The sequence below is a fragment of the Cicer arietinum genome, chromosome 7 (assembly GCF_000331145.2).
Source record: "Cicer arietinum cultivar CDC Frontier isolate Library 1 chromosome 7, Cicar.CDCFrontier_v2.0, whole genome shotgun sequence".
In the NCBI taxonomy this organism is placed as follows: Eukaryota; Viridiplantae; Streptophyta; class Magnoliopsida; order Fabales; family Fabaceae; genus Cicer; species Cicer arietinum.
Window position 1 is genome coordinate 51,815,202 of NC_021166.2, and position 25,589 is coordinate 51,840,790.

Genomic DNA, 25,589 nt, shown 5'->3' on the forward strand with positions numbered 1-25,589 from the left:
AAATTTTAGTCACTCTACAAAAAGTAATTAGAACTGATTGAACCAATTAGTCCAGTCAAGTTTTGATTATCTTATTTGTAAGGGCTAACATCACTTATTATTTCCTATAATAAAGGGATAAGTCTTGTTTTAGCTCCATTATTTTTTTACTCTATCTCTACAATATAAGATTCTCCCGCTTTTAGTCTTTGAGAGATCTAAATATTTAATTATATCTATATAATATAATTCCTTGAGTAGATTTAAATTTGACCTTGGAGTTGAATTGATCAAAATTATCACTCACGATCTTCTTGTTGAGAAATATGATGTAATTCAAATTAGTTAGTTAGTTAGAACTACCTAGACATTTAGTTAGAGGTGACTAGACAGTTAGTTAGTTAGTTAGAACAAAGTCTAGTTTGTTAAAAGCTATAAAAGGCAATGTGTATGTAAGCAAAAATTAAGTAAAAATAATAAAGCTTTTGATCCTCATCATTTTGATTAGTGTGAATTTTTAGATTTCAATTTCCTTTGTGATTTGTTCCAACAAATTGGTATAACAGAGCAAGGTTCGATTCTTAGCCAAAAAGAAGATGGAAAAGAATGGTCATTTCCCAACAAATCTTCCTATTTTTAATGGAAAGAACTATGAGCGTTGGTGTGCTCAAATGAAGGTGATTTTCCGGTTTCAAGATGTGCTTGAAGTCGTTAATGATGGTGTTTCTGAATTGGTAGCAAATGCAATTGATGCTTGAGAAGATCATAGATGTTGAAACTGCAAAAGGAGCTTGGGATACTCTCAAGAGTGCAAATGAAGGTGCTGATAAGTTGAAGAAGGTGAAATTACAAAGTCTTCGAAGGCAATATGAGTTATTGCAGATGATTGAGCCATAAACTATTGCCGAGTTTCTTACAAGGCTACTCACATTAACAAATCAGATGAAGTCGTGTGGAGAAGCGATAACTGAGTTGATGAAGGTAGAGAAAGTCCTGAGAACTTTAACTCCTAATTTTGATCACATTGTGGTGGCTATAGAGGAGTCAAAAAATATCTCATAACTGAAGTTAGAAGAACTTCAGGGTTCCTTGGAGGCTCACGAATTGAGGATCAAGCAGAGAAGCTCAGACAAAGTGATTGAGCAGGCTCTACAAGCTCAAACATCAAAGAAGAATTTTATTGATAGAAGAAAGTTCAAGAAGGGGAAATGGAAGAATCAAAAAAGAAAAAGATCATGTGAGGACACTAGTGAACAAGGTGCTCATGAAGGGAACAAGAAAGAAGGAAATACAAAATACAAGAAAATGTTTGACAAGAAAGGAATTCAGTGCTTTAATTGCCAAAAGTATGGTCATTTTGCAAATGAATGCAAGCATAACAAGAGTCTTCAAAGGAAAGATGATGAGGTGCAATATGCAAATGATGAAGATTCAGATTCAGAAGGGGTATTGTTGATGGCAGCCACCAAACCAGAAGTGGAGCAATCTGAGTTTTGGTACTTAGATACAGGCTGCTCAAATCATATGACTTGTAATAAATATTGGTTCAAGAATTGGAACATGGAGGTGAAAAGAAAGGTCATGTTTGCAGACAACAGTAGTGTCACTGCTGAAGGTATTGGTAGTGTAAATTTTATGAGCAAAGATGGACAAAGTTCCTACATAAACGATGTGCTTTATGTTCCAAGCATGAAGAATAACTTACTCAGTCTTGGACAACTACTGCAAAAGGGTTTTTCTATGAGGATGGAGGAGAGTCAACTTGTAACACCCTCTCTTTTTTATTAATTAATTTAAAATTCTTAATCTTGTTTATCCTTTTTGATTAATTTAGTGTGACGATAGTAAGATAATTATTATTTGGATGTCTAATTATTTGATGAAGTATTTTTATATTAAATAATTCATTATTAGAATTTTTATTATTGACTAATTAAAACTCGTAGAAATATCTGTCTTATAGTGAACAATGACCAAGCCAATTTTGACTAAGTCAAAATTGAATCACCCACACTACTATTTTTATAACTATATTTTATTTTAATAACATTTATTTTATACTGTGTCCATTCAAATGTGTAACTAGCAAGAATAAATACATGAATGCCAATTAATTCTTAACGGTTGGTCATTGAATGACATTATTCCAATTTAATTCCTTATTCATGTGTGCAATTAAACTTAATGAAGATAATTATTCACTCTCTGTGATGAGTCTATGCCTCCTTTATTAGTCACATACACCTCTCCTTCTTAGGACACGATTAAACTTGCAGTAGAGAAAAATAAGTCATAATCACTCACACGCCATTACCAACATTACGTTTATCTCAAATATTTTCTAAGTCACTCAAACAACCATTCTTACATTCCATCGCATTCTGATAGAAGCTATACACTTTTATTCATCTTGGCGAGATTCTCGAGGGCTTTATAGTGCCATCTGGAAGAAAAACACTTGAGGTAAGGGCTTTTTCCCCATGCAGAGTTAGGCTAGATATTAAATTAACGATTCGTAAGATATTGATATGATGTCTGGATGTCTTAAAAGAAAAAGGTCGATTTTATTTTCGTCGTAAAGAAATTAACTATAATGCTTTGATTGTTTCTTTTGAGTAATATCTCTATCTTGATGAAATTAATTATAGAGTTATATTTTTATTATCATACCTTGATCAATATGTTTGTTGTGAAAATGTTTAATGCCATACATGTTTTAGAGTACTTAATTATAAAGTTATAATTTTTATAATGATATAATTACTAATACGTTTATTATGATGTATTTGATTTTAATTCTTGACTTTTGAGTATTTTAAATTTAAAACTTGACTTTTATGAACAATATATGTGTCTTGATGAGAATTTTGTATTTTTTTAATTTTAACAATATGAGAAAATTGATTATTGAATGCATTAATGAATAGTCCATTTTTAGAATGCGAAAAACTTTATAGTAAAAGGAATGAAATTTATGTTGTTATTGTATTCTTGGTGATATGAGTTTTAATTTTTATCAATAACATGTAGTGATTTTGAGATATTTGTTTACATTTGATGTGTTGAAGTTATTGAGTTCTAACTATGAACATCCATGATAACGTAAATTTGGTGTTTTATGTAATATACAAAAAAATTAATCTGGAATAATTTGTCTTTATGGTTGCCTAAGTGGCTGGTGATCTGTGGTTTGAATAGTTTTCTTTGTGGTTGCCTAAGTGGCTAGTTATTTGTGTTATAATTTTTCTTTGTGGTTGCCTAAGCGGCTAGTGATCTGTACATTTCGAACATCATTATCATTGTCATGACATACCATATGCATCTTTGCAGACGCCTTAATGGCTGGTTTAATTTTCTCCATTGGTATGAGTGACTTCTATGACATACCATATGCATATATGTTTAGGACATGCATAATTTGCATACATTTTATTGTCATTGTTATTTTTATATAATTATTTGTTATAAGGTGAGTTACTACTTGTTATTTAGATACATTTTATAATTTTTGATACACCTTACGAATTATAAAAATCAATTTCTCTAAATCTTTTATTACAAAAAGATTTTATATTTATATTCTATGGTTGTTAACAATGCTTGTTGTTAACACGCGTGGGAAAAAGGGGTACTTTAATAAAATAATAATAATGCTTGTAGTGATAAAACCATTGTGTTATAATTTTTAAGTTTATTTACTTTTCATCGTCGATTTTAAATAGAAATGCGGAGGCGGGGTCCTTCCGCTAGGAAAAACTTGAATTATTCTATTTCTAAGTGAACCATTTTCTACAATTAGTAAATTGTCTTTACAAAAATAATAATATCCGATAAATTGCATTGTGTTATTTCTTAAAATGAAATCAAACTATTTACTAGAGAAATTTTATTGATCATATGATGAACTACTTTAAAAAAAATATATATAATGTCGTTTTTGAAAGAAAATAAATATTTTTAAGTAATGTCTTTGATCAAAATCCGGGGCGTTACACAACTAAAGTTGTATGATGCAAATTGTAGACTAATCTTAAAAGCTCCTTTTTCCAGCAATAGGACTTTTAAGATCAGATTGCAAGTGACAGAGCATATATGCTTTTCAACCACAAAAGAAGATGAAAACTGGAGATGGCATAAGAGGTTTGGACATTTGAATTTCAGAAGCCTCAGCTCATTAGAAGAGAAAAGGATGGTACATGGTCTTCCTGTCATAAAGATGCCAACTCAAGTTTGTGAAAGATAGAGTCAAAGCAGCCCAAAAATTCTTTCAAAACAGAAATAACAAGCAGATCAAAGAAAAAAGTTGAAGTGTTATTTTCTGATGTGTGTGGTCCATTTGAGGTCAAGTCACTTGGAGGTAACAGTTATTTTGTTTCTTTTATTAATAAATATACTAGAATGATGTGGGTATATATAATCAAGGAAAAGAGTGAAGTATTTGATGTTTTCAAAAAGTTTAAAATAATGGTTGAAAAACAAAGTGAATGTGTGATTAAGACTTTTAGGACTGATGGAGGTGGGGAGTACAACTCATTGGAATTTGCAAAATTTTGTGAAAATGAGGGAATTGTACACGAAGTAACATCACCTTATACACCTCAACACAATGGTATTGCTGAGAGAAGAAATATGACTATCTTAAATATGGTAAGAAGCATAATGAAGGAGAAATGAATACCTCACTATCTGTGGGGAGAGATAGTAACAATGACTGTTTACATTTTGAATAAATGTCCAACCAAGAAATTGGGTGATGTCACACCTGAAGAGGCATGGCTAGGAAGGAAGCAAAGCGTGAAACACCTCAGAATTATTGGTTCTCTATGTTTTAGACATGTTCCTAAGCAATTTAGAAAGAAATTGGATGATAGGGCTCAACCAATGGTGCTACTTGGTTATCATTCAACAGGAGCGTACAAAATGTTTGATCCAAGGCAGAGAAAAATTGTCATAAGCAAAGACGTTGTTGTAGATGAATTAAAAGGTTGGAAGGTTGGAGCTGGGATACAAACTCTGCATGCAGCAATGATAAAAAAGTATTTGTGGTGCTTGAAAACAGTCAAGACAGTGAAGAACAGGTTGAAGCACCTGCAGAAACAGAACCGGTAAGAAGAGCACAAAGGGAAAGACATCAACCAGTCAGGCTTGATGGCTATGAGTTACTTCCAGATTTCAACAATTACTGCAGAAGGTGAATTAATTCATTTTGCATTACTTGCAGAGGCAGAACCTGTCAGTTTAGAACAAGCACTGAGTCATGTGCAGTTGAAAGAGGCAATGATAGAAGAATTAAAATCAATAGAGAAGAATAAGACTTGGGAGTTGGTGTCCTTGCCAAAACTGAAAAGATCCATAGATGTAAAATGGGTCTACAAGATGAAAATGAAGCCAAATGGAGAGATTGCAAAGTACAAAGCAAGATTAGTTGCAAGGGATTCTTTTGCAAAAGCATGGACTGGACTGGATTTCAATGAGGTTTTTGCCCCTGTGGCCAGAATTGAAAATATAAGGCTTGTAGTAGCATTGGCAAATAAGAAAGGTTGGTCATTATATCAGCTTGATGTAAAATCTGCATTTCTCAATGGTCCATTAGAGGAGGAAGTCTATGTGTGTCAGCCACCTGGGTTTGAACTAAAAGGGCAAGAAGACAAGGTGTATAGGCTTAGAAAGGCCCTGTATGGATTGAAGCAGGCTCATAGAGCCTGGAATAAAAGAATTGATACTTTTCTCTTAGAGCAAAAATTCACAAAGTGCACAAAGGAGTATGGTGTGTATGTGAAAAAATCAGCAGCATCAAATCATCTCATAGTGTGCCTCTATATTGATGATTTACTTGTAACTGGAAGTAATGAGAAGGAAATCTCTGAGTTTAAGAAGAATATGATGTCAGTGTTTGAAATGACAGACTTAGGCTCGCTATCATATTTCTTGGGTATGGAGTTTGTGACCACAAGCAAATGAATTTTTCTGCATCAAAGAAAGTATGTTACTGATATTCTGAAAAGGTTCAACATGGTTGAGTATAAACCAATAACAACTCCAGTAGACATTGGAATCAAGCTTGAGAGGGATGGAACTGATGAAATGGTAGATGCTACACTCTATAAGCAGATTATGGGTTCCATGAGATATCTTTGCAACACAAGACCAGATTTGACATATGGTGTTAGACTGATAAGTAGGTTCATGGACAAGCCAAGGGCTTCTCATCTAGTTGCAGCAAAAAGAATACTTAGATACATCAAAGGAACACAAGACTTTGGAATACTATTTCCTGGAAAGGATGATCAAACAAATGCAAAAGTTTATGGATATTCAGACTCTGATTGGAGTGGAGACAAAGATGACAGGAAAAGCACAGGGGGATATGTGTTCATGTGGAAAAGCACCAATATCTTGGTGTTCTAAGAAGCAAAGTGTGGTTGCATTGTCCTCATGTGAAGCTGAGTATGTGGTTGCAGCCTTGGCAGCCTGGCAAGCGACATGGTTGGAAATGTTACTCGATGAAATTGACTTTAATGGAGCAAATATAATGAAGCTGTTAGTAGACAACAGATCTGCAATAGATTTAGCAAAAATTCCTGTAGCACATGGAAGAAGCAAGCACATTGAAACAAAGTTTCATTGTTTGTGTGATCAAGTTAACAAAGAAAAGTTGCAGCTGATGCATTGCAAAACTGAAGTTCAAGTGGCAGATGTGCTGACTAAACCACTGAATAAGGGCTGATTTGAAGAACTCAGAAGAATGCTTGGAATGATGTCACTAACAAATGTGAATTAAGGAGGTGTGTTGAGAAATATGATGTAATTCAAATTAGTTAGTTAGAACTGCCTAGACATTTAGTTAGAGTTGACTAGACAGTTAGTTAGTTAGTTAGAACAAAGTCTAGTTTGTTAAAAGCTATAAAAGACAATGTGTATGTAAGCAAAAAGTAAGTGAAAATAATAAAGCTTTTGATCCTCATTATTTTGATTAGTGTAAATTTTTAGATTTCAATTTCCTTTGTGATTTGTTCCAACACTTCTCTCCATTGGTACTATTAATCAATTTGCGAATTTTTACCTTATATAAGAGTTGAACCTTGTACCTAAATAATAAGTATTATGATTCTTTTACTCCCATCATCCATTTTTACAATATGAGTCATTTGTCAACAATTTAAACATTTCCAAATCAATCAAAGATTTGAATTCATGTTTTTCAAAGAAAAAAAAAGACAAGATTTGTGTCTATGCATATTTTGGTATTGGTCCCCTAGATGTCGATACATCTCTGGTGAGCACTCCTTTCCGCTTCACAACTCAGGCTTCCATACATGATTTCTACTTTAACACCCTTCCTTTCCTTCATTCAACCAAACAAGTTTATGTTTTTTCTTTGCAAATTTTTGAATGCTAGTTTCTTAGTGTATATATTTTAAGTGTCAGCAGTACTTTTGGTCTCTCTAATAATTGGCAATATGGTTTTAACCCTTAGAATTTTTTTAATCCATCTTTATAATATAAGATTCTTTCACTTTTAGTCATAAATGGAATATAAATATTTTAAAAAAATTATGTAGTATTTTAATGTGACAAATAAAATTCTTTGATGACAATATTAAAATGATATGACATTTTTACAATATTTGAGTAATCATCAGTAAATTAAAAATTCTAAAATAAAATAAAAATTTAACTTCATGCTTTTTCAAAAAAAAAAAAAAAAAAGAGGACACATGTGTTTATGATTTTGTTGTTGTTGGTATGTTTAATGTTGGTCCATCTCTAGTGGCTCCCTTCTGCTCAACAACTCGTCATCCATACACGATTTCTATTTGAACAAAGCAAGTTTGCATTTTTTTTTTTTTAATTTGTTTTTCAAGTTTATGAATACTAGTTTCTTAGTATATATATCTGTAAGGGTTAATAGCACTTTTCATTTATGTAATGTTGGGTCAATTTGACTTTATCTCCTTCAACTTTTTTTTAATTTGATCCCTATAATATAATATTTTTCCACTTTTAGTCTTTGGTGGAATCTCAATATTTAAAAATGATGATGAGGCCAAAAAAAGGACGTGAAAGTGAGGGTGGTATGACAACAATTTTATTGGTTTTGAAAGGCAAGGGAGATTACATTCTTGAGGAATCAAACATGAACTATTAATTTTTGAAAGCTTTTTCTCATGTGGTGTTGTTTTAATGGGTTTGATGGCTAAGACAAAGGAGATTGATAGGATTTGTGAAAAGAGTGAAGAGTTTTTTCTTGGTTTATTTTTGTTTTTCTCTAAAGCTTTTTAATAATGAGTTTGTTGTTATTTTTATTTTTCATTGTTAACGGCAAGTTAGATATTTTATTTACTTAATTGTGACTAACATATTATAAAATTGCCACATCATTTAAATATTGAAAGAAATGTATTTTGTTTGTCGCATCATCAATTTTAAATGCTTAAATTTTTCTAAGGATTAAAAATGGAAAATTTATATTGTAGGAACACAAATATTTGAAAAGATTAAAACTATATTAACTTCATATTACTTGGATCAAAATTGCTATTAACTTGATTTATAATAATGTATGTGGCTAAAATTATGAAATAGAAATTAATTGCGTGTTAAATATATTTTAGAAAATTTTAGTATTCCTACTTTATTTTATATTTTTAACATGAACACATTTTAAGTGTTACTCATCTCAAAATTTGTTTCTTTTATTTAGTGTTTCAAATACTTGGTTTTTGGATGTTAAGAATACAAAGTAACTTCAGAAACCTCGTAAACTTGTTTACTTCTCAAAATTCTTGTTTTCACTTTCACTTCAAATAATATATGAAAGAAAGTAAAGATTCAATATTTTTAACACCACTTTTTTGTTTTTGCAAGTTTTGAAAACAAATCTAGCATTATAAATAAAATTAAAAATATCAAAATATTATTTTTATTGTTTTGGGTCTCTAACTTGTTTTCCATCCTCTCTTTATCCCAATTGTTAATTACGTGAGTACTTTTTAATCTCTTTGTCATGATCAATTTAAAATGCACCAAACTTTAGAAAAAACCACCGATCCAATTCAAAGAGGAAAAGCAAACTTGCATGCAAATGACATGTATTTAGCTATTGTTGAAAATAATAATTGACAAGATTTTCCAACCTTAAAAGATAGCGAAAGATAAAGTAGGCGATGAAGGGTTTCATCTACTCATTGTCAGAAATCACAATGGTTGAAAAATTCAAGAGATTGTTTAAATGTAACTACATTGTTGTGATGATATGGTTCTCAAAATTCAAGATATTGTTTAAATTCAAGTGTGAGTAGTTAGTTCCTTATTAACTAGAATGAAAGAAATGTTGGATATATAAAAGATGTGACAGACACATATAATTATTGCCTTAAAGTTTTTAGTTGAAATGCATTGTCAAAGTCTCATGCGGTCTTGGAACATTTGATCTGTTGTTGCTCCTGGTGCACTTCTAGTCTCCCCAACAAATAATATCAAAGTCATGGGTCGGTTTTTGTGGGGGAGTGGGACATGGTTTGGTTTTTGTGGGGAGTGAAACTAAATCCTAGTGTGGATCAAGTATAGTAATATGGGTGACTCAAATTTGAGGTAAATTGTTGAAATTCAAGTGTGAATAGTTAGTTTTTCATCGACTAGAAATGAAGAAAATGTCTTATATATAAGAGAGGTGACCATATACCTATTCTTTTAAGGTTTTAGGTTGAGATGTCAAAATATCTTGTGGTCCTGAATTTGTGTTCTCCTAATGCTCTCCAAACTCTCCATCGTGCACTTAATTTTGTTGATGTCATTTGGTATCTTATTTACATTCAATTGCAAGTTCTTTGATAAGATAAGAAATTTGTTCTTCAACTTTTGGAGTTTGAGTAGAATATTATTTCTTGTGTATTTAAGATACTAAGTAATGAATTTATATCGAAGCAAAATAAAATTGAGAGGTAAGTTGATTAGGGGTGGTTGGTTGATTTTGGTGTGAGTTTTGATGATTCAATATAGGTTATAATTTGAGGTTATATTAACCTTGTAAAAGAATATTTGGATATGTCTTATGTCATTTTACAAATAGAATGAATTCAAATTTTTCTTTTGCAATAAAAGCATCGAATTACCATCTTTACCAACTAAGTTAATTTTATAGATAACAAATCCTAATAACAGGATGTAAGATCTAACAATACACCCTAGAAAGAAAGAGGAAAACAATGAGAAAAAATAACGTTAAATAAGACTTTTGAACCAGAATTATATATAAAGTTATGAAGATTTTTTAATTTTCTTATATAGAAGATTTTTCAAAATTTGATAATACTAACTAATTTTGTGGTTAAAAAAAAATAAAGATAATAAAATTTATTAACATATACGGTTAATATTAAATATTTTACTTTATTGATAAACTATATCTATTCATAGGTATTATTTTAGAATAGTTTTGCTTAAAATTGAACTTTTATTTTTAATGATTTGATGATTAAGGTACTTGATTAGGGTGGGTGTGTGGGATGCAGTTTAAATAAAATTTTAGTTGATTCAATTTATTAAAATAAATCAATTAATATTAATATTTAATTTAATATAAAATATAAAATATAAAATATAATATAATAAAAAATAACACTATTGAATAACTATTGATTATGTTTAAAACATATAAATAGTAAAAGAGATTAACTTAAATCGATAAATAATTTACAATATTATAAATCAACAAATAATTGATTAATAAATGTTATAAAAAAAATTGATTAATACAATAAATGGGACTATAAAAATAAATAAGAATCAAAATTTATATATACAATTTAATTGGATCTTAAAAAAAAAACTGAAATTGAATCTGAGCTATTTTTACTAAAATTCCAAAAATATTCAATTATATATTAATTTTTATGTTTTAAACCAATTTACAATTTTATTTAAATAAATTTTTATTTTATTTAATAATTAGAACTAAAAGATATATTAGTGGAAATATTTTATAAATAAAAAGAGTGATAATAATATTGCAAATTTGATTTTCACTTTCAACAAAGACCAACCTTTGTAACTAGATTACTAAATTGTAAAAAAAAAAAAATATTAACATTGATTTTCAAATTATTTTTTGATTTTCTAAGATGCTTGACCGCCCTTGAATATTCCGTTTACAAGCGCCGCATCTATGTCCGAGGATCCCTTTTCCGTAATTAACAACAAAAATGAAGGGCATTTGCACACAGCCACAAACTACCAAACCTAACAACGAATCCAAACGATCTTGACCGTTCATCTTCCTCAATGGGACCCACCAACGGTCAAGATTGCGCGTTTGACTGACGTACAAATTTTGAACTTGGAATGATTGTGTTTGACCGTAGAAAATTCAGACATTTATTTTCCATTAACTAGTTAATTAATTTAATTTGTTACCAAAAACAAAAAACACCACCTGGAAAGAAGCAAGAATAGAGAGATTCTAGAGAGAATCTAGTGAGAGAAAGAAAGAAAGAAAGAAAGAGAGATCTCATTAGATTCACTGTGTTCGTCTTTTTTTGAATCTTTTTTCCGTCTTTTTTTATTAATCAGTACTAGGTTGAGAAGAGGGAAAATTGAATTTTTCTCTTTTCTAACGGTTTCATAAATTCTTGTTTTTCTTTTTGGGAATTTTTTTTTGATATTTTTGGTTGGGATTGAGGAATTTAGGGTTTTGTTTGTGTGAGGAATCAGCAATCATGAATATGATGCGACGCCTTAAGAGCATTGCTTCTGGGAGGACTTCTATTTCTTCAGATCCTGTAAGATATATTAGTTTTATTTTTTTTGCGGTTTGGTTTGAAAATTGTGTTTGTTTGGTTGCTGAAAAATTAAAGAAACTAGGTAGGTGAAGAAATGATCAAGTTTAGTGTTTGAAGTTTCTGAGATTTGTCTAGATTCTTGAACTCTTGTTTAGTAGATGTTAGTTATTATTAATTTTTGTTTTTATAATTTTTTCTGGGGTTTTGGATTTTTCTTATTTGGTTAGTGTTTTGTCTTTTAGCTCCTAATTCTTGACTATATGCTTATACTGTTTACGCATATGTGAATCCTGTACTCTAGGCACTGGTGATTATGAATTGTGATCAGTATAGTTTTTTTTTGTTTGGAGTTTGTAGATAAATTTAAAACATTTTGTAATTTGGTGTTTTGGATTCTAGTGCATGTTTGGATTGATAGTGAGTTTGGCATAATGACTGTGATTTTATCAAATGCTACACTTTGGAGATTCGTGTATGTTTGGATGAGCAGTGCCAGTGAGTTTGGCACAATCACAGTGACACCGTGATTTTGTTGAAGCTCCAAAGTGCAGCTTATGCCCAAATCATGGTAATCACTGTGATTCGACCATTGTCAACACGAATCCAAACATAAACAAAATCATGGTGCCATCGTGATTTTGTTAATCTGAAAACTTGTTGGTAAAAGTCCTCCTAGTTATGCTGTTGAAAGTGTGATCTTGGAAATATCTTAAGATGATGTAGTTCTAGAGTCTAGCGAAAGGTCTGTAGTGTTTGCCTGTTAAGGCACAAAATGATAATCTATCTTGCTTGCATTGCTTGCTAGTGTTTATTTACGGGAAAAAAGAGTGAATTGGATAGTATACTAGTTGTTGTTTGCTTATAGGCTATTGTTATTGTGCTCTTAATTTAATTATGGTGTGACTTAACTACGATAATCGAAAAATGTAACTAAGTGTTGGGTAAGTAAAGTTTATTAAATGGTCTTGAATGTAGAATTTGATTTTTAACCTCTAAATTTAAAAGTCCATGTCTTGAATGCTTTTACCATAGTTTAGATGTTTCTTTACAGGGAGGGGATTCTAATTCCAAAAGAGCTAAGCTTGATCAAGAAACTGAAAACAATGGCAATGAGGAAACAAATACTTCAGGGAGAAATGATCGGGAGCAGCGTGTGGATGCATCAAAAGAAACAACCGTTGGCACATCCACTGTATCTACAGTAACTAAAACTGAGAAGTCAGGTTTCGATCAACTTCCAAAAGAATTACATGAAATGAAAATTAGAGATGAGAAAAGCAAAAACAACAATGAAAAGGTAATGAATGTCATTCATTGTTCTGTAATCCTTATTCAACAATGAAATTTAAGTTTTTTGTCATTAATGAAATTTAAGTTTTTTGTCATTAATGTGCTGTTCTATTAATGTAGAATCATGTGTACGTGTATTTATTTCATACATAGTCCATAGTATACAAATATATGAGAACAAGCTACTTTTGTATTTAATCTTCATGAACCTGTAAAATCTTTAAATGCGTCAATTATTAAGTATACTAATATGTAATAAATTAATTTTCTGCGTGAAGGATGTAGCAGCAGCTACAGTGAGTGGCAATGGGACAGAAACAGGTCAAATTATTACAACTACTATTGGTGGTCGAGACGGACAACCAAAGCAGGTGATTAATTACTTCAGTCATTATTGTTGCATCTTCATTAGTTCCTTTGAATCAAATAATTTGCGTTATTGCTTTCCTTGTTTGCACAGTAAACAAATTATTAATTTTTAAAACATATAAATGATCTGCTACGAAATACAGAGATCTTAAATAACTAATATTGTGTCTGGCTCAGACAATCTCATACATGGCTGAACGCGTAGTCGGAACTGGTTCTTTTGGCGTTGTTTTTCAGGTATTTATGTTCTTTTTGCTGTATTTTATTCGTTTAGTTGTCTTTTGCTTTACTGTTCTTAACTCTTAAGGCATCTCAACTTATCTAAGGTGTTTATTTTCTGCAGGCCAAGTGCCTTGAAACTGGTGAAGCGGTTGCCATAAAAAAGGTGCTGCAAGACAAGAGGTATAAGAATAGGGAACTCCAGGTTATGCGCATGGTTGAACATCCTAACGTTGTTAAGTTGAAGCACTGTTTCTATTCCACAACTGAAAAAGATGAGTTGTACCTTAACCTTGTTTTGGAGTATGTGCCTGAGACTGTTTACAAAGTTTCAAAGAACTTTATTCGGATGCACCAACATATGCCTATCATTTACGTGCAACTGTATATGTACCAGGTAAGTCTATACCGTGCGAGTTGAACGTCATTTTATTTTGTTTTAAACTTTGTTGGAATTGTTTTCTAGTCAATTGCTTCGGGCTTATTAATTTTGTGTGTATTGATTGATCATGGCATACCTATCTTGTAGATATGCCGTGGAATTAATTATTTACATGAAGTAGTTGGCGTCTGCCATCGAGACATCAAACCTCAGAATCTATTGGTAAGATTTGTTTGTGTTAGTTTCAGCAGTTCAAATGGATCATAGCGCTTACATAAAAACTCTTGAAATGTATATTCCAACTATGAAATTACTTTGAAGTTTAAACTGACATGTGATGTAAATGATAGGTCAATTCCCAGACACATCAATTAAAGATATGTGATTTTGGGAGTGCAAAGCAGTTGGTAAGTTCCTTCACCCTCTGAATTTGAAAAGATTTTTAATTATTATTGCTTATAATAGTAGTATGTATCTGACTTTATGAAATTATTATTGCATTTAAGGTGCCTGGTGAACCCAACATAGCATACATATGCTCTAGATATTATAGAGCTCCGGAACTTATATTTGGAGCATCTATATACACTACTGCTATTGATATGTGGTCTGTTGGTTGTGTTTTGGCTGAGCTCCTTCTAGGACAGGTATGCAGGTTTTTATTGACTCCTTTCTCTCTCTCTCTCTCTCTCTCTCTCTCTCTCTCTCTAAGATCTACCTCGTGAGGATTTGCTTCATGATTAAGGAAAAAGGCATTGTCTAATCTTTGTACCGGGGACCCCACCATGTGGGAAAAGGCTTTGATTTTTGTGTTATTATTATTGTCATTATCTCTTTCTCTCTCTATGATGTTGAGTGAGCTTTTATTTACACCAGTTTGCAAAATTCAACATTTCAATTATGTTTCTTGAAAATAAGACAATACTGTATTGGTTCTGGCTGCCTTTAGTTGTGGCTCATAGGTGATATTTTACAGAATCATGGCGTTCCACTGTGATTTTGGCAGAAGCTCTGCTTTGGAGCTTCAACAAAATCACGGTGCCACCTGATTTTCCTAAACACCTATGATATGAATCGTTATTGGTTATTTGAGATTATCCATTTAAGCAATTGGCTTCAAATGAGACTATTCCTTTCTTTGTGCCTACTAACTAGGTCTGTAAAAATAAAAGATATTTTTAGATTAGATTGATACTTATCTATTTTGTATTCTTTGCAGCCATTGTTTCCTGGACAATGTGGGGTTGATCAGTTAGTGGAGATCATTAAGGTACATTTTCTTGTGTTCTTTCATTTTTCTGCTTCCTAATTTTGCTTTTGAGCATCTTTTTTTAAGTTGCATTCTGTCCACTTTTTTCTTCTTGAAACTGAGCTTATATTATGTACTTGAGGTCTTGGGAACGCCAACCAGAGAAGAAATAAGGTGCATGAATCCAACCTACAAGGAATTTAAGTTCCCGCAGATTAAAGCGCACCCATGGCACAAGGTTAGCAGTTCTTTCCCCCAAAGTTAGTATGTAATACATAAATCACAGATTCTTTTGTTTTTATCTGACTGAATTAGTGACTTCCAGATTTTTCATAAGAGAATGCCATCTGAAGCAGTGGATTTAGTTTCAAGGTTGCTTCAGTATTCACCACATCTACGGTGTACCGCTGTAAGTTTAGTTGCCTTTGGAAAGATTGTATAAGTTGTTCTACAGTTCTCCATGTTGCATAATACACACACTAAAGAAGGAAGATGGGTCATTTTTTACACATGATAGTTATTCGTTTTTATAATCATTATCATTATTTTCGCACGCATTCACCAAAGAAGGAAAATGAACCACCCTCATGTGTTCTAGTAATGTAGTTATTTACACGGTTATCAAATCGTGAACTGAAAGACTTGTTTTCTGAACTTTGCATGAGTTGTAAGTTACATTATCAATAAAAATATGACTTGGAGTTGAAAATGCGCGATTTCATACCCAATATAGATACACTAGAGATTCATATTTGATTAGATTAGGTTTACTTTTGTATTGAATTGAGATATGAGTCATGTATTGTAACTCACTGACTTGTAAGATGCCGATGACTATGGTTATTTATGTTTTAAAATGATCATTATTTAATTTCAATCAATACACTCGCATTAGTCCGTTGTTCTAATTGTGTCTGTTTACAGTTGGCTGCATGTGCACATCCATTCTTCAATGATCTGCGAGACCCAAATGTTAGCTTGCCAAACGGGCAACCACTACCTCCTTTGTTCAACTTCACGCCTCAAGGTAAGATGGTGGCGGCAAAGTTTTCATTTTTGGTTATTCAATATATTAGTTATTAATGTTGCTTATATATGAAAACAAAACAATGCAGAACTGGTAAATGCGCCCGAAGAGCTGCGTAAACGCCTCATCCCTGAGCATGCAAGGAGTTAAAATGATTCAGTCATTGAAACATCTATAAAAGGGCATTGTAAATGGGTTTTGAATTAATAGAATGCCATCACAGCCTTCACAGTTATGACTATACAACTAAGGATGTTTAAACACCTTGCAACCTCTTTGATGGGACCATGTGAAGATAATCAAGACATGAAGGTCATATAACATACGATACTCGTTAGTGTTTGAATTGCAAACTCTTTGTATGCATTGGTTCTCAAAGTTAGTGGAGTTTGAACAATTATGTAATTACGTTTCTATATAGTTCAAGTTCTTTTATTCCTTCAAATGAACCACGTCGGATCTTCAATTAGTTGGCAAAGCTTTTCTACTAATCCTTTATTCTATAATAATGGATTTGACTTGACTATATTCATTAAATTATTTTAATCCGTTCAAGTATAGTACTTAAATATTTGGAAAATGTTAACAAGTGCTTCAAGAGTATTTGTCTGAAATCCAAATGTAAAAAAAAATCTTAGAAATTGTGTAATTCATACTTTAAAATTATGATTTTATTTCTCAATTTGTTTTTAGTTTCCTTTTTTGGTTGCTTTGCGTGACCCTTTTACATTATATGTAATGTTTATATGAGCAAATTGCAATTGAAAGCAAGGAAAGTAAAAATAGTTGAGAAATATTCTAATTATTGTTTCTTTAAAGATTTATTATTTAAATTAAAAACTAAAAACGGTGAGTAAAAAAAGAATAAGGAGCTCAGAGTTATATTTGTTTCATCCAATGGTTCAGGATTAGTGATGTAACCCACAGCACAAATGTTATCATCATAGCTCACATATATTGCACCAGCCGGGAATCGAACCCGGGTCTGTACCGTGGCAGGGTACTATTCTACCACTAGACCACTGGTGCTTCTTGTAAAGTTTATAAGTTTAATTATAATTAACTATACAAAACCTATTCCTGAACCATTGGTGCTTCAACTACATATTAAGAACAAAGTGTGATCATTGTGGGAAAATTGGAAATGGAAAGTCCAGATATTTTGAGATAATTGGTTACCCTTCTCATTGGAACATCAAGAACTAGAAAGGAAGCAACAAAGGAGGAATTTTTGCTGCAGGAAATTCAACAGGAGGTGCAAAATTTGCTTTTGGCAGAAGGAAATCCAGAATATGCCAATCATTTTTCACAAGGGAAGACAAACAGTTTTTCAAATAAGTTTTTTTAACATATTTTAAAACAGTAAATTTCTGTATTTTTTAATATTTTTAAAAAAATTTATACTGAAAAATAATATAAAAACAGTTTTATTAATATTTTAAAAAAATAGTTTTTTTAAAAATAATAAATAAGTTAATTTTAAGAATAATCAAACCAATATTTAGTTTTTTGCTACAATAAATAAAAGCCATTATTATTATTATAAGTATATAATTTGTTATAGTATTAAAAAATTTATTAAGTGGATTGAATGGATATTCATCCATCAAAATGTGATAGTGGATGAATTGGATGGTGTTTATTTTTAATGGATGAATTGAATTAGATTTTTTAAAAAACTTTTAGTGGATTATAAATGGATAATAATTTTTATGTATCCATTACAATCTAAATTCATATCCATTAAATTTATCCATTTTGTGTCCTCTAATCTTAGGACAATTATCAAATCCTTCAGGCAGATAAGCTTACGAATTGCCTCTATGCCTTTGATTTTCTGAAGCTTCACTCACCCTGCATTGTAAATGCTACATATTGTAATAGAAATAATAACTTTGTTTTCAATGATAATGTTGAATTAAATACTGTTCAATATTCTAAGAATACTTATGATTTTTGGCATGCTGATTGGGTCATGCCTCTCATAAGGTTGAATTAAACCTATGATTTTTGAAATATTTAAAATTAATAATAATAAATTACCTATGAAACCAAGTTGATTTGAAAATTAAGTCATTACAAATTATATGGAACCTTGTATAATAGAAAAAGTTTGGAATTGGGGTCTAAGGCAACATCTTCATTCACCTAGTGCTTTCCATGTCTCTAATCAACTTTAATGAGTATAAATTAAGCTAACAGCTTTTTTTTATAACATCATAATGCGAATATTTTTTATATTTTATATAAAATCATCGTGCGCCGCGTTTCTGACCTATTTTACTTTGAAAATTAGAAGGGCAACTATAACCTTTTTTTTCAACTATAGGAGGCTGTGAACATGCACTCTAAATTTCTATTTCTATATCTCTTTAATATATGGACTATGGGTATATATTATGTATACATCAATATATATCTCTAGTTTTCTTATTTTTCAAAAGTTCTCTCCTCCACCATCACTCTTTTTGGATGGAAAGTGTTCAACGTTGAGAGAGGTCTCATACACCACTTTTGCTAGATGCGTGTGATGATTGAAATTAGTTATTTTTTCATTAGAAATTAAACAAAAAAACATACAAAGGAAACAAATATGCATTTAATTCATTACACCGTTTTGATCAATACTCTCTCCAATCTCTTTTATAAGAAAATAAACAATAATTTTTAATTCAAAGTATAAACAATTTTTACTATTTTGTTGTTGTCGGAGTCTTATCTACTTTTACGGTTTTAAATATTACTCTTTCCATAATACCCCTAGTTAAACTATATGATTTTTCAATAGTATTTTCAATAGAAACAATTTCGCGTGTCATATAATTTTTATATTAATTATAATAATTAAATTATTAAAAATATTAAATTTTATTATAATTATATATAAAATAAAAGAGAAGATTAATTGTGATGTGTTTACAATATATTTTTTTTACATAAATAACATCTAAAATATTTAACTCTATATAATATGACACGCTAATTAACAATGTTAGTAACAGTACTACATCAATATATGGCCCCACTTATTTAACTTTTTCTATATATATTTTATAAGCAAAAGTTTTGGTAGTTTCATAAAATTTTTTATTCTAGTAACCATTTTCAGAAATTGTCATTTGCAAAAACGATTACCTTAAAGAAATCTGAATTTACAACGGTGATTTTGATGTATTTTTAAAAAATCGTCATTTAAAAAATAATTTAGTACTGCTATCAAACTTGCAAAAAGAATTTATTTTTTCAAAACACGACTTCTTTAATTAAATAAAACTAAAAAATAAACAAATCTTTAAAGAAGACGCTATTACAAATCAATACTTTCTTAAAGAATTTGCCTTTAGACTACTTGGCTCCAACATCCATTCCGATGATCTGATCATCGGAATTCTTCGCACCAACCACCATTTCTTTTTCGGTTGCAATAATCGGGAATTTCTCTGGCACGACTGAACTCACACTAAAATGAATAATCCCATTTTGTCTCCCTTCCCAATCCCTCAACCTATAACTCAAAACCTTCAAACCATTTTCCGGCACAACCTCTCCTAGAATATCCGAAACCTCAATTCTTGCCACCCCAATAGGACGAAAACCTTTGAACTTCTTGCATTGCACTTCAAACTTGATTGACCTTGCATGCAATGGCATGTCCAACAAAAACTTCTCATTCCATGAAAGAAAACTTGAGTTGTTTTCACAATCTTTATTTTTCACCATTTTTGTTGTGTAACAATTAAGAGACTCGCCTCGAACAACAACGTATGCATCTTCTTTTACGTGAACATTTTCGCAAGATATAACCGTAATTTCTAATGTAAATGAGGTTACACCCATAGTACACATTAATTTAATGTTGTTGTGCACACAAGATATATTGTTAATTATATACTTCAATTTTGTGAAGGAATTGAGGTGATTACTATATATAAATAATGTGGGGTTTTGATTTGGAAGGTGGTGAGAAAGAAGGGAAGAAAGAAAGAGCGTAATTCGTTTCATGTTTATCGTGTATTTTAATTTTGGTTTGAAAAGGTAATATGAATTGAATTTTGACTTTGACTTTGTATTACTGTAGTTCTTGCAGCTTGCATACGCTATTAACGTGTTTGTTTAATTTTTGTATTTACAAAAACTTAGTTGTTCCGTAAAGAAAATTATAAATATATTTACAATTATAATTTTAAATAAAAAAATTAAAAAATCTCTATCAAAATTGAATATATTGGTCGGTAGTTAATTCTCTATCAAAATGTTGAAAACATGCGTTGTAGCTACTCAAACAAAAGATGTTATTCTATAAATCTCTATTACATGTGTTCTCCTTTTTTTATTTTTTATTTTTGAATTATTTTTATTCAAAATTATAATTATAATAAGTAAATAATAATATAAAATTAAAATAATATCATAAATAATATTATTTTAAAAATACAAGGATCATAATCGTTAGATTTTTAAAATATAAAAGTCAAAAGTATATTTTAGTTTTTAATATATTTAAATATGTAAAAAAATAATAATGTATTATAATATAATTAAATTACTAAAAGTTTAATAAATGTATAATTTAATATAAAATTCAAAATTTAATATATAATAGTAATAATAATATTAAAAAATGTTATTCAAAATTATTTATTTAAATAAATCGAAATTTAGTACGCAAAAATATTTTTTTATGGTCTATATTGTGATTTTTTTAACTAACTATACTTCTACAAACACTTTTGTTTTGTTTATTTAAAAGATATTTAACCTAAATATGTCCTAGATGTTGTATACTTCATATATAGTTATCATATTCTCACCTCTACTTAATGCCAAAGTTTGAAAAGCATACTTTTTAATGAATGTATTTTAGTTAACAGTAAACACATGTCACACGTTCGTAGGTTTATCACCTCTCACACGCCCTTGTGATCAAATTAATAATGCTGGGTAGTGGCTGGAAATTGTCTTGCAGTTGTGTTCTAACAAACATTTGAAAATTTTGAATAATAATAAATTAATCTTCTTTTATTCCACAATAATTATTTTATTTTTCATTTTTTTTCTACCTTCTTATATTATTTTTCATTTTATAGTATAATAATATAATATTAATTATTTTTTCATTAATATATTCTTATTTATTACTCTAATAATTGACCAATTTGTAAAAAAAATCATCTCAAAATAAAGAATTCTTTCAATTTTTAATGAACTTATTTTCAATTTTGTACGTTTTAATTAATATTACTTACATAATTTTAAATGCAATATTTTCTATTTTTTATTTATATATTTATCTTAATATGTGTTTGTAAATAAGTGATACTCAATTAGAAGACTTTATAGATAGAGTAATTTTTGGATAATTAGTTTTCAATTAGTTAGTTGTAACTACTTTCAATTTGTTGCTCTTAAATTGTAAACAACTTGTATATAAGCCAAAGCAAGCAATGCTGGAAAAAAAAAAAAAAAAAAGAGAATGCAAGCTGTATATTTTGCATAGTGCAGAAAAACTGGCAGCATACAAGCTAACAAATATTGTAATCATTTCATCTTATATCGGTGATAATTCGAAGTTGGATCAAGTCTCTTAGACATAGAAGTTCATCTCTGAACTGAGTTAACAATTATATGTGTTCATTTTGACATTGAAAATTTTAATTCTGTTAGTTAGAAAACAGAGAACGTTCTTCGTTTTACAATCTGATCAATCTCTGTTTTATATTCAATCAATCTTCGTTTTACAGAAACCAAAAACACTATTGGTTCATTGATTAATCTCCGTTTTAACAACAATATTAAATAATTAAATGACTCAATTATTTTAAGATGAAATGAATATATTTCAACTAATTAAATGTTTTTATTAATTGCAATTAATAAAAATATTTAAGTAAATGAAACTCATATTATCGTTAAAATTGATACAATTAATCGTTTTTAAAAATGATGTATAAATTAAATAAAACATTTAAAATATAATGGAGAGAGCAACTCCAAACACACACAAAGAAAAGATAAATTCTAGTAAAAAAAAAGTGTATATTGGTACTATAAATATGTTGATTAGTAATTTTTTTCTGATTTATTGATGTGACTATTAGTATAATATCTATTAAAGTTGGTTAAATTAAATATTTTTTATATATTTATTTATTTAATTTGGACCACAATCATTAATATAGTTTTTATTATAATTGAAATTAAAATTTTAAGTTTAATTAAAAGCGTCGTTTTAAAATAGACTCGAAAGATAAAATTAAAAATTTTGTAGTATTAAATATAATAACATGTATAAATTATTATTAGTTAAGTTATTAATAATTTAATTTAATAATATTTATACATGTTAATTTTAAAATCTATCATAGAAGTCCCAACGGATTAGTAACGTAAACATTGTGTGTGTTCCACTGCCATCACGAAAATTAAACTTCTAAGAGATTTCCAAATCGGTCTTGCAAAATTAATACAAAAATTTGAAGGTCAAGGTCAACATCTATCATATTATTACTCTGAAATCACCAAAATAAGCAAAACAGTAGCTTAAATTTGTTATATATATATATATATATATATATATCAAATGTATTAATTTTTTAGTTATATTTTTTTATATTTTATTTTTATTTTTTTTATATACTATACTATTATTTTACATTTTTTGAAGAAAATTAGGTACACTACTAGAAATTTGCTTTTTACCTGCGGATTTTCCTGCGGACACAATTCCGCCGGAAATACGTGAGGATTTTCCTGCGGTTTGCAATTATCTTAAGACTTTTCCTGCGGTACCATAATCCGGAGGTAAAACGGCAGGTAACATTTTTTGTTGTTACGGATTTACATACGACTATGTTTCCGCAGTAACGTTCATATTTTTTCCATATGATTTATCTCGGTAAATGTCCGTAGCAAATTCCGTAGCAAATTCCGCAGCAAATTCGTTGCAAAGTTTAAGTATTTTATTCTTAGGAAATTCCGCAGGTAAATTTCATGTCAATTTTTATGATTTTATTTTTATATAAATAAGGTAGAATTACTTTTTAAGCAAATAAAAAATATAAGACAAGTTCCACAATTAAAGATGATAATATAATTCGGACGGGTAGTATGCATCTGAATCCATCTTGATTTGGAAAGGAAAATTAGTTTTGATTTAGTGTTGGGTTTGGATTTTTCCCCAAATTAAAATTTGGAACACAAATGATTTGGAATGTTATATTTCTTCACCTGAACCCGCTCCACTAGTAATATTATTGTAATTTTTAAATGTTATAGTATATATTGTCTATTAAATTCATTACCCGCACCCGCTCCACTAATAATATTATTGTAATTTTTAAATGTTATAGTATATATTGTCTATTGAATTAAGAGTTTTGGTAAATTTCTCTATTTAATTTTGAACTCAGTAATTAAATAAATTGTTTTCATAAATAAAATTTTATTTTTAATAAAAATTATGTCAAAAAAAGTTATTTGAAAATAGAATTAAAAGATAAAACTTAAAAATTTAACGATATTAAATTTAAAATATAGTCAAACTAATTGATATATTATTTAACCATTCACGATTTAGTTTGATGATATCAAAATAAATTAATTTTTAAATTTACTATAGAAATTCTCAAAAAATATAATTATTATATTTGTTTATAAAAAAGTAAAGAAAAATCATGTATAAACATTAAAATTATTCAATATTTTTAAGAAATTTCTTTTGTTACAAAGACATATTTTGCTAAAAAAGAAATGTATCAAGGACCTATTTTTGCATAACTAACAATTTAGGGCTAACTCTAAAACAAATTGTTCATAAAAAACCCTCAATTTAGGCCTATCGTAACAAAACCCTCACACCGTCACACTCGCGTATTTTTAACCCACCACTCTCACACATCACCGTCGCATCTCAAATCACCACCGTCACACCTCGCCACCGCATCTCAACCATAGTCATCGTAGCCTCGTCGCTTCTCATCTATCGCGCGCGCATCATCCTCCCGCTCTTCGTTTGTAAGTTTTCCTTTGATTTCGTTTGTTCAACACATAGATTTATTTTTCAAGTTGCTACTTGCACTCAGATTTCGTTTGATTTGCCTGTACTTATCACATATTTCGTTTCTTCTTACGAATTATTTACTTTCAGTTTGCTTGCATCTACTTTTTGTGCTGATAAAAGTTCCCTACGCTTGTCACATATTTCGTTTTACTTATGTTTGATTTGCATCTACTTAGTGTGTGCTGTTCATTTCAGATTCTCATATTAGTTTTTTCTTCTTCTTTTTTTTAATTATGATTTGTATGAGCTTGCAATATAGAAGTTAATACCAGTGCTGAAAAGTGTGTTAATGATTGTCAATAATTGGAAACTCCATCACCATTTGTTCAAGTGACTTGTATTTAACTTTCTAAATCTTAGTTTTTATTTTATTTAATATTGATAAATTCTCGTTGATGTGAATAGAATTTGACAGTAGTTGGTCGTAAGGGAATGGCTGAACTTTGGCTAGATTAGCAGTAGTATTCTTTTGATTGTAATAACAAACTTGTTTTAGTGACTACATGTTTGATTTCACGGTGGGATTGGTAAAATCATGGTGAGCCGCTGTTATTTTGTCGTACTTTTCTTTTATTGTCACACAACCTCTGTTGTAGAAAAGAACACCACTTCCAAACTCCAACTTTCTCTTAGAAGCAAGGTGCTTTGCTTCATGAGATTGAAGATTAAAAGATGAAATAGGGTACTCTTTTGGGATACTAGATTTGGAATGAATAGCTTTATATATAAATACAGTGTCAATAGTTTCTTGTTGCTTTTTAGTATGTAAACAACGTTTATCAAAAGTGAAGGCTGTAAGACCCATAGTTTTTAAATCCTAAATTATGCAATTTTAGGGTTTTTTTGTGTGGAATTTCTTAGGTTGTTAGCCCAGTTTTTGGTATTGAGTGAGTTAAATGCCAAAAATATATTTTTGGAAATTGGATTAAAATTATTTGTCGGAAAATAATTTACTTCCGTTACGAAGGATTTAATACCGGGCAATTTTGTTAAAAATATCTCGGGTTGCTGAAAATTGTACCGGACAATTGAGTTGCGACGAGAGTAGATATTTTTATTAAATTAGACTAAGAGGGGAATGAAATTATGGGGGTAAGAGTTGTTAGATAATTGTTGGTTTTGTTTTAATTATAATATATTAATATATAAATATATATGTGTATATTGTAAGTAATATATATATATATATATATATATATATATATATATATATATGTTTGGAGGGAAAGAAGAAA

The 25,589-nt window shown here is 29.7% G+C and overlaps 3 protein-coding genes and 1 non-coding gene across 4 annotated transcripts; 2 read left to right on the forward strand and 2 right to left on the reverse strand.

Moving 5' to 3' along the window:
* Positions 1-575: 575 nt before the first annotated feature.
* Positions 576-1,767, forward strand: LOC105852602 (uncharacterized). The gene is made up of 3 exons (XM_012718749.1): positions 576-656; positions 718-819; positions 1,048-1,767. The coding sequence occupies exons 1-3, from the start codon at positions 576-578 to the stop codon at positions 1,765-1,767; spliced, it is 903 nt and encodes a 300-aa protein (XP_012574203.1).
* A 9,621-nt stretch (positions 1,768-11,388) lies between these two features.
* Positions 11,389-16,740, forward strand: LOC101505612 (shaggy-related protein kinase theta-like). The gene is made up of 13 exons (XM_004510799.4): positions 11,389-11,759; positions 12,811-13,056; positions 13,328-13,420; positions 13,596-13,655; positions 13,762-14,034; positions 14,167-14,241; positions 14,370-14,426; positions 14,526-14,666; positions 15,239-15,289; positions 15,411-15,506; positions 15,594-15,677; positions 16,193-16,295; positions 16,384-16,740. The coding sequence occupies exons 1-13, from the start codon at positions 11,697-11,699 to the stop codon at positions 16,443-16,445; spliced, it is 1,404 nt and encodes a 467-aa protein (XP_004510856.1). The 5' UTR covers positions 11,389-11,696; the 3' UTR covers positions 16,446-16,740.
* Positions 16,741-17,253: 513 nt separating this feature from the next.
* Positions 17,254-17,324, reverse strand: TRNAG-GCC (transfer RNA glycine (anticodon GCC)). The gene has a single exon. It is a non-coding gene; the product is annotated as a tRNA-Gly (tRNA).
* Positions 17,325-19,486: 2,162 nt separating this feature from the next.
* On the reverse strand, positions 19,487-20,211 carry LOC101505286 (BON1-associated protein 2-like). Its single transcript, XM_004510798.4, has one exon. It carries the CDS (start codon positions 20,139-20,141, stop codon positions 19,641-19,643), a length of 501 nt encoding a protein of 166 aa, XP_004510855.1. The 5' UTR covers positions 20,142-20,211; the 3' UTR covers positions 19,487-19,640.
* Positions 20,212-25,589: the final 5,378 nt, after the last annotated feature.

What these genes read in the sequence shown, in the direction of transcription:
- LOC101505286 (XM_004510798.4), bottom strand. Translation starts at nt 20,141, where the DNA reads ATGTGTACTATGGGTGTAACCTCATTTACATTAGAAATTACGGTTATA.
- LOC101505612 (XM_004510799.4), top strand. Translation starts at nt 11,697, where the DNA reads ATGAATATGATGCGACGCCTTAAGAGCATTGCTTCTGGGAGGACTTCT. An exon ending in GCAAAAACAACAATGAAAAG is followed by an intron (nt 13,057 to 13,327) that starts GTAATGAATGTC and finishes TTCTGCGTGAAG; the next exon opens with GATGTAGCAGCAGCTACAGT. An exon ending in CTTTTGGCGTTGTTTTTCAG is followed by an intron (nt 13,656 to 13,761) that starts GTATTTATGTTC and finishes TATTTTCTGCAG; the next exon opens with GCCAAGTGCCTTGAAACTGG.
- LOC105852602 (XM_012718749.1), top strand. Translation starts at nt 576, where the DNA reads ATGGAAAAGAATGGTCATTTCCCAACAAATCTTCCTATTTTTAATGGA. An exon ending in GTTGGTGTGCTCAAATGAAG is followed by an intron (nt 657 to 717) that starts GTGATTTTCCGG and finishes CTGAATTGGTAG; the next exon opens with CAAATGCAATTGATGCTTGA. An exon ending in GTGCTGATAAGTTGAAGAAG is followed by an intron (nt 820 to 1,047) that starts GTGAAATTACAA and finishes TCATAACTGAAG; the next exon opens with TTAGAAGAACTTCAGGGTTC.